This window comes from Haliotis rufescens, unplaced genomic scaffold, assembly GCF_023055435.1.
Source record: "Haliotis rufescens isolate VD_foot unplaced genomic scaffold, xgHalRufe1.0.p SCAF_9, whole genome shotgun sequence".
Lineage (NCBI taxonomy): Eukaryota > Metazoa > Mollusca > Gastropoda > Lepetellida > Haliotidae > Haliotis > Haliotis rufescens.
In genome coordinates, this window is record NW_025964383.1 from 8627223 (window position 1) to 8642788 (window position 15566).

The window sequence follows — 15566 nt, forward strand, 5'->3', positions numbered from 1 at the left end:
TATTACTTGCCCGTGAAGAGATCACCCGTTTAATAAACATACAGCTTTATTACACATTGTGTAATACCAAAACGCATGCTTATGTACTCTCGGAACACGTTTCACGAACAAATATTGAAAGCTCTCAACATCCCTTGGCTTTTTCAACGACATTGCGTATGGAGTTGATAGATCACTGAGAGGAGCTTATGCACACTCGATGACCCCAGCAACCTTGTTGCTAGGCTGACGTCACATGGCATTGTTTCGCCGATGGACCTTGCAACAAAATTCCACAATTTACGTCATCGGGTATTGTGACGTGATTGTAAACTTTGAGGTGCAAGACCCGTTCCACAAGGCGATCGTATTGTAGCGCAACGACAGTCGTTAGTCTAAGTTAAAATATGTGAGTTGCGATTAGCCCTACGATAATTTTGTGGAACGGACGCCTGAATTCTAAAGGTGGACCGTTGTATGGTATTAAATTCATACGTTTCAACGTTTGACGTGTTTGAAGTATTATCCTGTTAAACTCAATTGGACTATGCCGTGGATCGTGTAGGTGTCAGCCTATTCATACTCAACAGTATAATTCTAAAAACGTTATCAATGGCAAGTAATAAATAAAATACTAAACTCGCTCCCGTGTAAAACCAATTTTATGAAACTCGTGAATAGTTGTGGTATCAACTTTGATACCACAACTATTCACTCGTTTCATAAAATTGGTATTACACGGGAGCGAGTTTAGTATTCTATATTTACGGGTCATGTCAGAACGACCTTTCGCAAATTTTGACCGACCAATGAAATGACTGACAAGTAATCGACATTTGCCAATCAGAAGACAGCTTTCTCAAGCTTTATGACACTAGTTTAAAACTGGCGACAACGCTTATACCATATTTTGACGTATTCTCGATTAAAAAGTTAAAACTGATACGAAGAACATTCTGGAATGGCTTATAGATGGCCTAGATTGTATGGATATAATCATAAAACCCGTTACTGTCGTTCGGAATACCCTGTGTTAAATATATCATGGTTGCATGATTAGAAAACACATTCCAACTGTCACTTTCATGATTTGGTAAGCGACGCTCTGAATGGTTGGATGAAAGGTCGTTCTGACGTGACTCGTAATGGGATGTCCTCAGATCTTTGTTTAGCGGTAGCGAAAACTAAGATCTGATTTTAATGAGATTGGTCCTTGGTTCGATTCCCATCACGGGACTCGGAAATTTTATGGCCGCTACAATTACATAACTGAAATCTCCAATCGGCAGTTACTGGGAAGGAAATCTACTCCTTTGGTCCAGCGGCTCATTGAAAATTATGTGTATGGCCACAAGTGAGCAAAACTCAGTTTCTGTCAAAAAAATTCTGAGCAGCATAGTTAAATAGATACAAACACAATTGAGTCTTTTTTATTGTCATAAACTCTTTATTTACCATGTCACATTTACTGTTTAATTTTTCAGTATTTCCTTGTATCCACCTTTTCCCCAAAATTAATGCTGTGTAGAGTGGGGTGTGCATTATACACACGGACAATGATTTCGATTCCCCAGTTTGTTACAAAGTGTGAAGCCCATTCCTGAAGTCCCCCACCATGATATGACTGGGATACTGACACAGGCAGTTTACATAATTTATGCAATTGCACTTAGGAAAATATTTTGAAACAGTTGTACATGATACTGAAAATAGTAGGATCTCTGTGAATATTTGTGTGTTGTGTGACAGGTCCCTCGGGCTCGGAGATCCCGTGCCGCCTCAGTAAGAAGGGCCATGTGTGTCGGGCGGAGTACACTCCCCTGGAGGTGGGGCAGCACATGATTGATGTGTACTTTGCCGGCACTCGACTCCAAGGCAGTCCCTTCGTCAGCCAGGCATACGACCCAAGTCTTGTGCGCATCACGGACGTAGATAAGACAGCCAAGAAGGAAAGGGAGATTGCATTCACAGGTGAGTCAGTTTTCTTTATTGATGCAATAAGGATTTATATTACTGGTCAAAATATTTCCAAATGTTGATGTTTGAACGGTTACCAGACAGGCGGGCAGGCAGGCAGGCAGGCAGGCAGGCAGGCAGGCAGGCAGGCAGGCAGGCGGGCAGGCAGGCAGGCAGTGTTGTTTCAGACACTGGCCATGGGTGGAATGAAAGCCAGGTGTTGGTTGTGTCCTGTGAACACTTAAACTACTATACTGCAGTCTGAGCCATAAACTGAGTCACTGAGCCGGAACACGTAGTTTGTTATTATCTTCAGTACATTTTAGTCTCAGTGTACGGACTAGTATAAAAGTCTGATTTCACTAGACCAAACCACATTTTGTTAGACTATAAGCAAGCAGCATAAAACTGATCCAACACAGTCACCACTCAGTTGATGATAAGAAAGAGGGAGTTCATACATTAAAGTTTAACAAAGCTGCTGACATGAAGGGTTTGGCACAGCACCGTTTCCAACAAATGCAAGATACATTTGCCAAGTCAGAGCTGTATCATCCATAAATAGAAAAAACAAAAAAGGGCCAAAATATGAATTTTAAAAGTCCAGGTTAGGCTAAAAAAATAATAGTCGTAGATCTCAGACACCGCCCGCATCATCTTGAAGTCCGCCACATGTTTCGTTTTTATTTACATTTTCTAAAAATAAAAATAATCTTTAAATATTCCATGTCTCGACCCTGGCAGTAAAATGCTACAATACTTAAGGACAACATAATTTCACCGAAATTATTGTAAACAATATTTGGTTTGGTCTTTGAAAGGCATTTAGAAGTGATACACATAAGGAAGAGAATATATGGATGTCAACTTCTTTATTATGAGGAACACAGCGTTTCGGAGTATATGCTTACTCCTCCATCAGCATATACTCCGAAACGTTGTGTTCCTCATAATAAAGTTGACACCCATATATTCTCTTCCTTAAAATATGGTTACATACTAGCTTGATCAACCAAAGAAACAAACAAACCACTGCCTGCACTATATTTTCAAAACCCATCTCCTGAGAACCAATTCTTTTATTTCTTTTAAGCCTTAGATATGAATATGATATTTTGACAGTAATCCAAATGTGTGGAAATATTGACAAGTGAATGCAACATTCACATTGTTTTTTCTGTCCTCTCATTCATCATCCCTTTCTGGTATGTGATGTTTGTAGTCGATGCGTCGGCAGCTGGGGTGGGAGACCTTGATGCTGTAGTGACCCACCATGGACGCAGCATCCACACCTACCGTGAGACCATCGGCGACGGCCGCTACAGATACACCTTCACGCCTACTGAAGTGGGGCACTATGATGTCAATGTCAAGTTTAATGATGAACAGATTCCGGGTGAGAGCAAGTTGTCTAAATCAGTCAGCCTCAATCCTGATTGCTGAATTAGAACCAATAGGCAATTTTGCAAATAATTCCAGTTCACTGATCTTCGAAAAATATTCTGAATATATTCTCTAATTTTCTTCTTTCCAGGTTGTCCTGTGGTTGTGAACGTGGAAGAACAAGTGCCGACCTTCATCACCATCAACTTCCGCGGCGTAGAGGCGCTCAACGTGCGTGACCGCAATCACTTCATCCTCCACATGGACGGACACCATGTTGACTCCGATGCATTGCAGACACGCATCAAAGGTTGCCATGGAAATAAAATGATTGGCATGGCAATGGCATGATGGAAGACTGATGGGAAAAAATATGTGTTACAGCTTGATATGATTTCTGCCATAGATGAAATTTGCATGCAAGGGACATGGTGCTTTGTACATTTAGATACGTGTCTGATTGTTATGGCTCCTCGCCGGAGACGACGCCCTACTTTGTTGAAATGCATGCCAGTATTTGTATGTATTCTGTGATTGGTATCAATACTTCAACTTGAAGCCTTTCTTTTCAGATCTTAGCTGTATTATTTAATCTTCAGAAGTATATATACCAATGGCTTGTTGGCACTGTGGTATTGGTGGTTGTGTATGTCTGATATTGACAATGAAATTGATTGCAATGTACATATCCTGCTGTGAAATCTACATGTTATTTGTCTGGGGCTTGGCAGTACCTGGAGTGTGATCGAGCGGTAGATGGTTGCCTGTTGACCGCTGGTCAGTCACAAAACCAGTAGCATCCTAGAAATGCTTTTCTTTTGCTTTCATTTCGCATTATTATCTTGAAATATCCAAGTCTTTAGATAATGTAGTTTATGGATCGTTTTTCTCTAAATAGTATTTTAGGTATACTTTTGGTGTAATTTCAAGTAATTGCTATTAATCAGTGTGTTTTATCGTTAATAACAATCTTAACTGTCAGTCTAGCTATTCTTGTCTATTTCGCCTTATGCTGTCCGCCTGCAAAGTTTATCCCTGATGTCGCATCAGATTTCCCCATTTGTCATCCCGCTTCTAATCCATCAGTCTCATCGTCCCATGTGTTGTCAAACAGAGGTGACACGTGAATGAACTGGCTATCTACGCTTTGTGTTTAGCTCCGAGTGGAGAACTGGTTCCTGCAAATCTTGTGCGCCAGTCTGATGGGGACTACAAAGTTGAATGGACCCCAAATATGGCAGGTGAGCTAAAACTTCGGTTTCGTTTGTTTGTTGTTTAGCGCCTCACTCAACAATATTCAAGCTATATGACAACGGTCTGTAAATGATCGAGTCTGGACCAGACAATCCAGTGATTGAGATCATGAGCATCGATCCACACAATTGGGATACGATGACATGCATCAACCAAGGCAGCGAGCCTGACCACCCGATCCCGTTAGTAGCCTCTTGCGACAAGAATAGTCATCTATTCCGGATTATCACTGGCTGCTAATTTTAAAACTTTGTGCTAGCGGGGATTAAGTTATACATATAGACAAAACAGTCCTCGTTGGCTTTGGTTGAAAATGTAAACCCTTGAGTGAACGCAAAGCTCTTGAGAGCCAAAGCCCTGAAGAGTTTTCTCAAGTTTACAAGGCCAGGCTTTTTTTATTTTTAGGATTATGGATTTTTCAGCCCAAAGTCCAGGGTTGGAGGAGGGAAAAAAAACCCAGCCAGATGCATTTTTTTTATAATGAAGAATGCCTCTGGCATATTTTATGAACATATTCTGGCTCAAAAGACCGCCATTTGTCACGATAAAGCCCCCTGTAACAATAATAATTCTACCACTTACAACACAGACAATTGTCAAGGGTAAATTCATATGTTTTTTACTAAAAGGTGATGATAACAAATAGAATAAGTGAGTATTGGCAGGGGGAAATAAACAGAAATCTGACTTTATTTTTTTTTATTTTCTAAAAAATTAGAGTCGGCGGGTCCATAATCCGAAAAATATAAAATTTGTGCTGTTTTCCTTCAGAGGTATTGATACCATGTTAAATTTGCAGGCAGACATTCTGTTGACGTGCTGTTTGCCGGCCAGCAGATTCAGGGGAGTCCGTTCTTCATTAACGTGTTTGACATCAACAAGATCAGGGTGGACAACTTCTACAATGGTGGTTTGGAGGAGACGGCTGGGTTCAATGGTGAGTGGACAGATGGGACCATCCGGGGTGCAGCCTCATCTCTCTCACAGTGATACCTGCTGGCTCACCTGATGGGTTACTGATTATTCTGATAACCCCTGATTTGTCAGCACAGACTGAGCCTTGGTTGCCTAGGTATAGCCTCGATTGTGGTGCACACCAGACCGAAGTGGTGTTGCCTAGCTGTTGTATTGCTGACTGTGCAAAACATTATTTATCACTACTCACCTTGGATACTGGGTTTATGTGTTTATTCAGACATGTGTCTCTCAAGTTCCTGATGTTTTAGGATAATTCTAATATCTCAATCTGTGATGTTTTGTTTCAATGTTATGGGAGAAGTTCTTTTATAATGATGAAACTATGTGTTCAATTGAAAATATTGTCTATGTGTAAAAGTCGAAATTGATTTAGAAGAAACTTGGTAGTTTCCTGGACAAACGACAGAAGGTAACTTAGATCAAGTTTACACTTGTTTTCATTGCCTGTTTCTGCTCCTCCACAGTTGACTGCAGTCAGGCTGGGAAGGCCGACCAGAGCATCTGGGTGGTCAGTCCGTCCGGCCGCAATGTTCCCGTGGACATCCAGGAGAACAGGCCAGCGGAGTATGCGGTCAGCTACGTCCCACACGAGGTTGGGCGACACAAGGTGCACTTGACGTATGGCGCCATGGAACATCCAGGTCAGTGCTACTCTCACTCCACATGGAGATATAGTGAACAGCGGGGGTTGTGACATCTGCAGATGATGTTTGACTTGGCCACCCTCCTGGCTAGGGATCGGACGGATGTACATTGACTTGAGTACGTGAGGCTCACAACCAGACACGCACTTGAGTGCCATTTTGTCTCTTTTCTTAGCGACCGCCTCTGTGGTCTAGTGGTAGAGCGTCCGCCCGGGGAGCGGAAGGTCCGGGGTTCGATCCCAGGCCGCGTCATACCAAAAGATGTTAAAAGATGGTACTTGTTGTTACCCTGTCTGGCGCTCGGCATTAAGGGCCTAAATCAAGGATGGGTCGGCTCGGAGTCAGTATACTGTGTCTGAGTGGGGTATTCATGCTAAACTGCGGCATGGTATCTCAGTGGGCAAGCACTATAAATTGGCATCAGTCCAGACTAGTACAAGCAGCCACACACACACACACACACACACACACACACACACACACACACATGCATTCACGTCGCTATATAAGTGCAATAATCTTGGACGCCACGTTAAACCCCATTTCACCTCACCTCAACTCTCTTCTTAGCACCATCTTGTCTTCCATGTCGGCAACATGCATGTTAGAGAAGTGGAGATGTGAGTTAACTCCCTTGGTTAGGACTCAGGTCTGCCTGAGTCCACCTAGTGCTTGGGTATTCAATGACTGGTCAGTGCCCTATAATACAGACAGGTCGACCCAATTGCTCACGTGGATCTCAGCACTGTACTCTGAACTGAGATTGTCCATATAGTGGTCAAATAACAAAGATACCCTCCTCTGCAGCCTGGCGTTGATGGGGTAACAGCCTCTCTAGCAGGTGCGGAGTCTTTAACACTTGGGATAGTACCGTGTCAGCTTACTGTAAGTTGGGAGGATCATGTTCTTAATCAAGAACCTGATTGCAAGGGTCCTCTTCGAAAATTGTTTCCTCTTGCAAATCTGAACCCTTCCAGTGTCTCGGGGCGGTTGGGTAGCCTCGTGGTTTAAGTGTTCGCTTGTCACGCCGAAGGCCCGGGTTCAATTCCCAACTTGGGTACGATGTGTGAAGCCCAATTCTGGTGCCCCCTGCCGTGATATTGCTGGAATATTGCTAAAAGCGGCGTAAAACCATACTTACTCCAGTGTCTCAGTGTTTGCTGACGAGAGTGCTGATGTGGAAGAACTTTGTGTTCCATATAATTCCAAGGTTCTGACTTGACCTGAATCAAGGTCATTTGATTGTCATTCATTGTCCATGCTTACTTTGTATGGCATCATGTTGAAGTGAAGGACAAATGCCACTTAAAGGTGCAGGATGGTTTCCAGTTGTTTTTAAAGTTGTTTATATTTGGTTTGGGAAAACAAACAGCATATTCATAAGATTGCCATGTTTGAACAAGAAACTAAATATGTTGTATGTACAAAACAAGAAAGTGTGTATAAGAAGAGCTGATTGCAGTTTCCTGTGTTTGATACTCATATAAACATGAAACCTCAACCCTAACATATTATTTCTTAAATAAAGAATTGTGAGTACAACCAGTGAAAGTACAATGCATGACTTTCCTTCCAAGGGTGTTTCTGCTTAAGAATGTTTTCTGCAAACATGTTCACTACTGTCTCTATGGTAGACATATGTTCCTGCAGAGGGAACAGATCAACAAGTGAAGTGTTTATAGTCATTTACCTCATTGGGGCATGCTTGGCCCAGTTATCAAAGTCACCAACATTCCCTGTGCAGAGTTGTGTCCTTAAGTCATGCCAGGATCCGATGATTGTGGCTTGAATCCTGCATGAATCTGTTTGTCAGAACAATACCTGTGCCCATAGTGGCTGGTGTGTAGGGCTTGCAACTCTTTAGGTTTTCCTTTAACATTGACACGCTGTGATACAACTAAAGTACTGTTCAATGTTGGATGAGTCCCAATGTATGTCCCGGGTACTTGACCAGGTCTCAAGAGTTGGGAACATAATGTCTGCTGGAATTGTAATACTGTTCAATGTTGGATGAGTTCCAATGTATGTCCCGGGTACTTGACCAGGTCTCAAGAGTTGGGTACATAATGTCTGCTGGAATTGTAATACTGTTCAATGTTGGATGAGTCCCAATGTATGTCCCGGGTACTTGACCAGGTCTCAAGAGTTGGGTACATAATGTCTGCTGGAATTGTAATACTGTTCAATGTTGGATGAGTCCCAATGTATGTCCCGGGTACTTGACCAGGTCTCAAGAGTTGGGAACATAATGTCTGCTGGAATTGTAATACTGTTCAATGTTGGATGAGTCCCAATGTATGTCCCGGGTACTTGACCAGGTCTCAAGAGTTGGGAACATAATGTCTGCTGGAATTGTAATACTGTTCAATGTTGGATGAGTCCCAATGTGTGTCCCGGGTACTTGACCAGGTCTCAAGAGTTGGGAACATAATGTCTGCTGGAATTGTAATACTGTTCAATGTTGGATGAGTCCCAATGTGTGTCCCGGTTACTTGACCAGGTCTCAAGAGTTGGGAACATAATGTCTGCTGGAATTGTTTTCCCGGAGCGCTGGCAAATATTATTTAGATACACTGAAGTTGGCTGAAGTTTTATCTTTACTCGAGAGTATAAATGTTGGAAACAATGTGTGCATAAGTCAGAAAAACATGTAAACAAATGTGACTTTTATTGTTATTGTATTTAAACAATGTATCACGTGACTAACCACGGTCCTGGTAGTCCTGTTGAATCAAGCAATATGCCCACACTTTGTATAATTTCATGCAGTGTTATTGCTGTGGTCGTGGGCTAGAGTCCCAGCTTTGTCTCATGTTTTACCAAAGTGGTATTAATCTGAGACCTTCCCATCGTCCCATCTAACTCACTATAAAAGTCCAGTTTCCACCCTTGCTGAACTAGACTTGAATTATGGAGTTATATTTTGGCTGGACTGACGAGTCCATGAATAGTCCAATCAAAATTCCGATATCGACATCTGCCATGCCGAATTTGTTCAGTCGTAGGATTTGCAGAGCATGTGTACGGACAAACGGACATTGACAGATGTTTTCCAAATCTTGACATGTTTTTTATAGGTGCTCATGTGATGTGATGCACTTCATGAGATAAAAACCCTTTTTATCAAAATAAAGATCTTAAATACTGATGAGATGGCCTTGAATAGCCGCTGCCATTTTGTTTGAATGAGATTATGATGAGAGGTAGAATCTGATTGGTCAGTAGGGGGGACATAGAAGGGACATAACTCATAATAAGTGGTGCTATGATCAAGCCCAGAAATTCCAGCCTAGTTCAGCAAGGGTGGGAACAGGACTTTTAAAGACAGTTAACTCCCTTGTCTCGGGAAGATGAGACCTGCATCACTTCAGGCTATTCAATCAAAATCACGTTAAAATGCCCTGATGGAACTGAAATCATTTTGGTGACTATGTTAATGACTTGTTAATGTACCTTGACAGCGTAGGTCATTGCCCACACTATCAATCACTTATTGTCTGGTCTGGACTTGGTTATTTACAGACCGCCATCATACAGCTTGAATATTGCTGAGTGCGGTGTTAAACAACAAACCCACACACCAATTTACATGCACTCACTGTTTTTTGTGGAAAGCAGTCCAATCATTATTGACACATGTCTTATTTTCTTTCCATACATTTGATAAGAGTCCTCAGATACTTGTATTTTCAACATTAGTGTCAAGGGAGGGAGTTCTTATGCAAGGATCAAAAGTTTGATCTGATACTGCGGCTGTATTCTGTGCCATCTCTATTCAAGGTGTATTTATGAAGCAAATGGAGATTTGTTTGATGTTTGGGTTCATGGCTAGTTATGAGTGTTTGTTTAGTTTATTATCTGTCCCAAAGCTATCAATAATCCATCACAGCTTTAATATATTGTCTTGTATTGATGGTATAATTTGTTTTCAGTGTATGGTCATCAGGCCATGGACACTATGAATGAACTGATAGTTCTGTCAATTGTTACACCAATTGATATCAGACATTATTGCTCCTTTGTCAGCTGATATGTGGACTGTGCTGTTTATACCAGGAAAGCGATTTTAATGAAACAGTGTACACAATCATTAACCTCCAGCTGTATTTAAGGCCAATATGACAAGATTATTTCTTTTTCCATGGTTAACTTGTACAACTTTTTGTAAAAACCTTCACATTCATGCTTTTTATTCTGACCTCTGTACATGTTGTTTTCCAAAGCCCTTAAGTCAAACATACAAAGATGTCATCAGAATGGGTTTTTTTGCTGCCCGATTCTTAATGCAGTTTGTGCGTCTCAAGTCAAATCTAAACTTTGGTAGAGGCATTATTTGCGACAGAATGTAACGTTGTTTAAACTGAATTTCCAGCTGAGCCCAGCATAAGCATCAGTGTAAAGGGCAGATGTCGGCAGTGATGTACTTTACCGTCAACCAGGTCTCCCAAAGAAATCTCCTGTTTAAAAGTAGATTCCATAAGAATGAAAATAATTTGCCCCTTTAATGACTTCTCAGCGGTCATCCAAAAGAGTCTTTTGAACATGTTGTTCTCAAACTGAAAGAATAGAATTTGTCCTGTTTCATACAAACCTTTGTGGTCTTTGAAAAGTTGAGATGAATCACATTTGTGAAATCTGGCCTGCAACAAAAAGAGCAAATTTTGAACTTTACTGTCATTGAAACATTCCTGGGTAAAACACTGGGTTAGATGTTTTAGTCTGAGAGTAGGTTGAGACATTCTTAATTAGCCGTCGTAGTATGAGTCACTTTGTCGGGCTGGCAGTGTTTGCTATTGGGGAGTGTGGAAGGATTTACACCTTAAAATAAACATTGGGCACATTCATGTTTACTAGGGAGGGATGGGTTGATTGGCCTTAAACATGTCTTTCTTCATAATAACTCATTTAATTCAAGGCGACAATTAGCATATCTTGGTGCCTTGAGTGAATATTTGCAACTGTTCTCTGAGAATTTGAAGCTGAAATTTTTGTATGCTTTTCGATGGAAATGATGGGATTTTTAAGACCATCTTACTTTATCATTCCCAACACGTAGAAGTAGATGCTTTGAGTGTTATGGCTGAAGATCAGGGTGATGCAGATCACATAGTGATACTGTGAAGTGCTTCCAACATTTGGAGAGTTTAACAAGATGGCTTTGTATTCTCAGATTTACTGAGGGCAGTTGGAATACTTTCAGTGCGGTTTAGAAAACAGATAGTTCTGAAAGGAATGCATCTGCAAGGAATTTCTCAGTTAAAAATGTGCCTATCTGAGATATATGTTTAGGTTTTTTTGTGTTACATATGGAAATTATGTTGTTTTTGGATGCACTTGTACTTTCTATTGGTGTCAATGTTACTATATTTTTTATATGTCAAGATGGTTTTTTCTTAATATCTTAGCACCTGAAATATTAACATATTCAGAAAGACAGATGTGAACATCAGCAGTTTGGATGGTATTCAAATCAATGTTCCTCGTCAGGCCTGATAAGATGATGCATGAAAAGAAATTCAGATTGTTTCAGCCTTCCTTCTCTCTCCTCCCAGATTCCCCCTCCCCTAAGAAAAATATTAATAAAATGTGTATTTTTGTGCAATGTTTTCACAACCCTCTAATCCTGTGTTTTTTTTATAACACTTACTTGATTCTGTCTATAGCCCTGTCACTATCCGTGTAACCAGTGAATAATGTCAAAAAAAGAAAAGTTCTCAAACACAATTTGGAAATGGAAACTGTCTATTTGGGAATATTAAGGAATTTTGATGGGAGTTTAGTCTGTTGCTGCATTTCTGTGGGGTTGTCTACAGTGGTAAGTGTGACAATATTGGAAGTTCAGTCACAAGCCGGACTATTTATGCTAGTTGACCTCGAGGTCAGCCACGAACGGGAGATTCTGGACAGGGATGTCATCCCAGCTCTCTAAAGTAAATTAAGTTTCTCCGCAAGTGACATTTACTTGGTAGACTTAACAGCATGGTTCAAGTTCTTAACCCAACACGTGCATCAGGCGATACAGTATAAACCAGGCACTCCTTTCTCCAGCGAAAGGTTACAACCATCATTGAAGGTGTAACACGGCCCACGTCGGGGCTTTTCACCTTGAGACTCGCAAATCCATTTTCGGTCAGTTTTTTGCAAGCACGTTTTACTTGCAACTGGTTGTAATTGTGTTGTTTTTTCATCTGTTTGGCCGTTTGTGTACAAAGATCAAAGAATCTTATAGTTTGACTTTAGAAAGAGGAGAGTGCAGACTCTAAAATTGCTTGTATTATTATCAGTTTAGTTTGGTTTTGGAATGGCTAAGATGGATTTGTACAGACTTTTTTGAAGTTTTAGTCTCTGTCTTGAAGCTGATTTCCTTTGATGTTGGTGGTGAATTTATGAGTGGGGCCCGTATTGTTTCTAACTGTTGTGTCTTGCTTCTTTAATTCTTGATATCTGTCAATGGTGGTCATAGGTAGAGAGTTTTAAATTCTTTGCTTCTTAAGTTTGAAATACATGAAGGAGATCAAATTAGTTGAAGAAATATTATAAATATGTAGAGCTAAAATAATTATGTGAATTTGCTATTTAAAAATATCAAAATAATTCGGACGTTTCTGATTTTCCTCCATAAGACTCCCAGCCTGGGAGTCTTATGGAGGAAAATCAGAAACGTCCGAATTTTAAAATATCTGTCTTGTTTTTAAAAAAATCTTTAGTTTAAAAAAAACCCTTTTCCCGTGAGGTCACGTGATAACCAAATATGGGATAATAGTCTCGATCCAAATGTTACAACGCGTACACTTGAGCAGACTCATGAATATAACTCATGAATATTAATTAGACCGTTCACTACGTTAACAGATCGTTATTATAACAGAAACAAACATATTTTTTCCATGTAAATCTAAAATGATATTATTTGTTATTAATTGTCCGGTAAATTAAACAATTTAAATTGAAACAATTCATAATTCATCATATTATGAATACGTAAACTTGTAATGTGTGTGAAAAGTCGTACTAAAATACGCTATTTGAAGGGGGCGTGGCCTAAATGCAAATGTCCGATTGGGATTTTAAATTTTCCAGACCCCTGCTCCCAGGTGTCTGGTAATTTCATGTAAGCCGTTGAACCTGCATCTATTGGAGGCCCGGCTTCTATTCTGTTTACTGTATATTGCTGTGTATAAGACGAGTTTTTCGTACCTCAAATTAGGGGGCTTTCAAGGGGGGTCGTCTTATACACAGGGTTGAAGAGTTTTGATGTTTTTTTCCCCCCAACACTGACATAACTGTGAGCGTGTAACACTGGAAATTTGGGCTGGGCCGAATCCAAATTTACTACCCGGGTACCCACCCCCCTGTTAACCAACCCTACCCAAGTACCTGCTGTAGGTCCTAAGAGATAGGTTCAAATGTCCGATTGGGAATAGTTTGACCGTAGCCCTGGCGAAATACATGTATAAAACGATCTGGTCATGTATACACTGAAGTTGACTGAAGTTTTATCATTATTTAAACATATAAAGTCAGAAGGAATGGGTGCATAGTCAGCAAGAGATGGGAAGTTCAAGATAATTTTTGCCATTAAACAATATATCATGAGACTAACCGCGGGTCTGGGTAGTCCTGTTGGTACCTGGGTCCTACTCAGTACCTACCCTACCCGAGTACCCGAGTACCCGAGTTACCCATCCCAGCCCTACCGGAAATACCAGGTCAACAAAGCTGTGATGAAGTACGCAAATTAATCATGTATTTACACTGTCTGGTTCTAAAAACAGTTCATTATATATCTGGACTTACCTTTTTGATCTATTTTATTAATTTTATTCAAAATTTCATTATATATTGTATATTTTCATTTTGGCAAAATCGTATGTGAAGTGATCGAGGATCGCACAACTCACCATTATTTACAGCAACCACTGTCATATTACCGCTATTGACACCTTGAAACGAACTTAAGTGGATAGAGAATGGATATATACAGTATATCATAATGCCATATTTTGACTCGCTGAAAGTAATGTTTGTTGTAGTTTGACTATTATTTGTCAACATAAAGTTTTAACTAATCCGAGCATGGAATCATCAAGGTGATTGGTAAAATTGTTCCAATTATTAACCAAATCACCTGTAGATTTGTGTGTACAACTGATTGCAACTTCCAGCTTAGTTCATGAGAAACACACACAGTAATCTTAATCTCTGCATATAAAACAATGCCTATCAGAACAGGAAATACAATTTAATCGGTAAATGATAATGTCTAATATTTTTTTTATCTCAACTTTTAAATTTGTATTGACCAAGTTTAATTGTTATGATCTGTTCGTTTCCCTAATCGCCTTCATTCAATCGATAAAAAAAAATTCTGCGGAAGACAAACACGTTTTTATTGTAATATAGGGATTGTGTATGCGCTGGTGACGTGCTTCATTCCAATTAACTTTATAGATGGGGTATATAAATTCACATTGATTTTAAGGGCTTCGTCTTATACGTGGGGTCGCTTTATAGACGGCGATATACGGTAATGCTGGCACACTGGCAACTCACTACCATACTGACACCACAAGTCTTCAGTCGTACAATTGGTACATTTGCAGGAGACAGTCATTATTAATCACCTGGCTTCCAATAAAGGCCCACTTTTTAATTTTTTGCTCAGTTCGAGACTGAATATCTAAGTGTCTAATAGAGAAAATAGGGTATTGTATTTATAGCTCATGGTCAATTACAGGCCGGCGAATATTCAGGTGTCCCAGTGACTATTTAAGGAAATACAGTATTGCATTTATAGCTCATGGCCCCTTCTGCAAGGCGACCTTAGCACAAAGATGACCGTATTGAAGTATTGAGACATTCAGGTGTAGTGTTGAAGCATCTGTCTTTGCAGTGTAGTATTGAAACAGTGAGGTGTAGTATTGAGACCTCTATCTTTGGGGTGTAGTATTGAGACAGGTGTTGTAGTGAGACATTCAGGTGTAGTAGTGAGACATTCAGGTGTAGTGAGACATTCAGGTGTAGTAGTGAGACATTCAGGTGTAGTGAGACATTCAGGACTAGTAGTGAGACATTCAGGACTGGTAGTGAGACAATCAGGTGTAGTGAGACATTCAGGTGTAGCAGTGAGACATTCAGGTGTTGTAGTGAGACATTCAGGTGTAGTAGTTAGACATATCAGTTGTAGCAGTGAGACATTCAGGTGTAGTAGTGAGACATTCAGGACTAGTAGTGAGACATTCAGGAGTAGTAGTGAGACATTCAGGACTAGTAGTGAAACATTCAGGTGTAGTGAGACATTCAGGTGTAGTAGTGAGACATTCAGGTGTAGCAGTGAGACATTCAGGTGTAGTAGTGAGACATTCAGGTGTA

The 15566-nt window shown here is 40.4% G+C and overlaps 1 protein-coding gene across 7 annotated transcripts in view; it reads left to right on the top strand.

Annotated features, from left to right (window-relative positions):
- The window catches only part of LOC124148569 (filamin-C-like), a 130036-nt gene that overhangs the window by 76470 nt on the left and 38000 nt on the right, over positions 1 to 15566 (top strand). For 6 of the 7 annotated variants that reach the window (XM_048390478.1, XM_048390479.1, XM_048390480.1 and 3 more), the window contains 6 exons: positions 1729 to 1950; positions 3158 to 3331; positions 3470 to 3628; positions 4476 to 4559; positions 5372 to 5509; positions 6015 to 6191. In XM_048390478.1, coding sequence (XP_048246435.1) covers positions 1729 to 1950; positions 3158 to 3331; positions 3470 to 3628; positions 4476 to 4559; positions 5372 to 5509; positions 6015 to 6191 — 954 coding nt within the window. The remainder of the gene's footprint in view (positions 1 to 1728; positions 1951 to 3157; positions 3332 to 3469; positions 3629 to 4475; positions 4560 to 5371; positions 5510 to 6014; positions 6192 to 15566) is intronic. The other variant, XM_048390484.1, reaches the window with a different exon arrangement.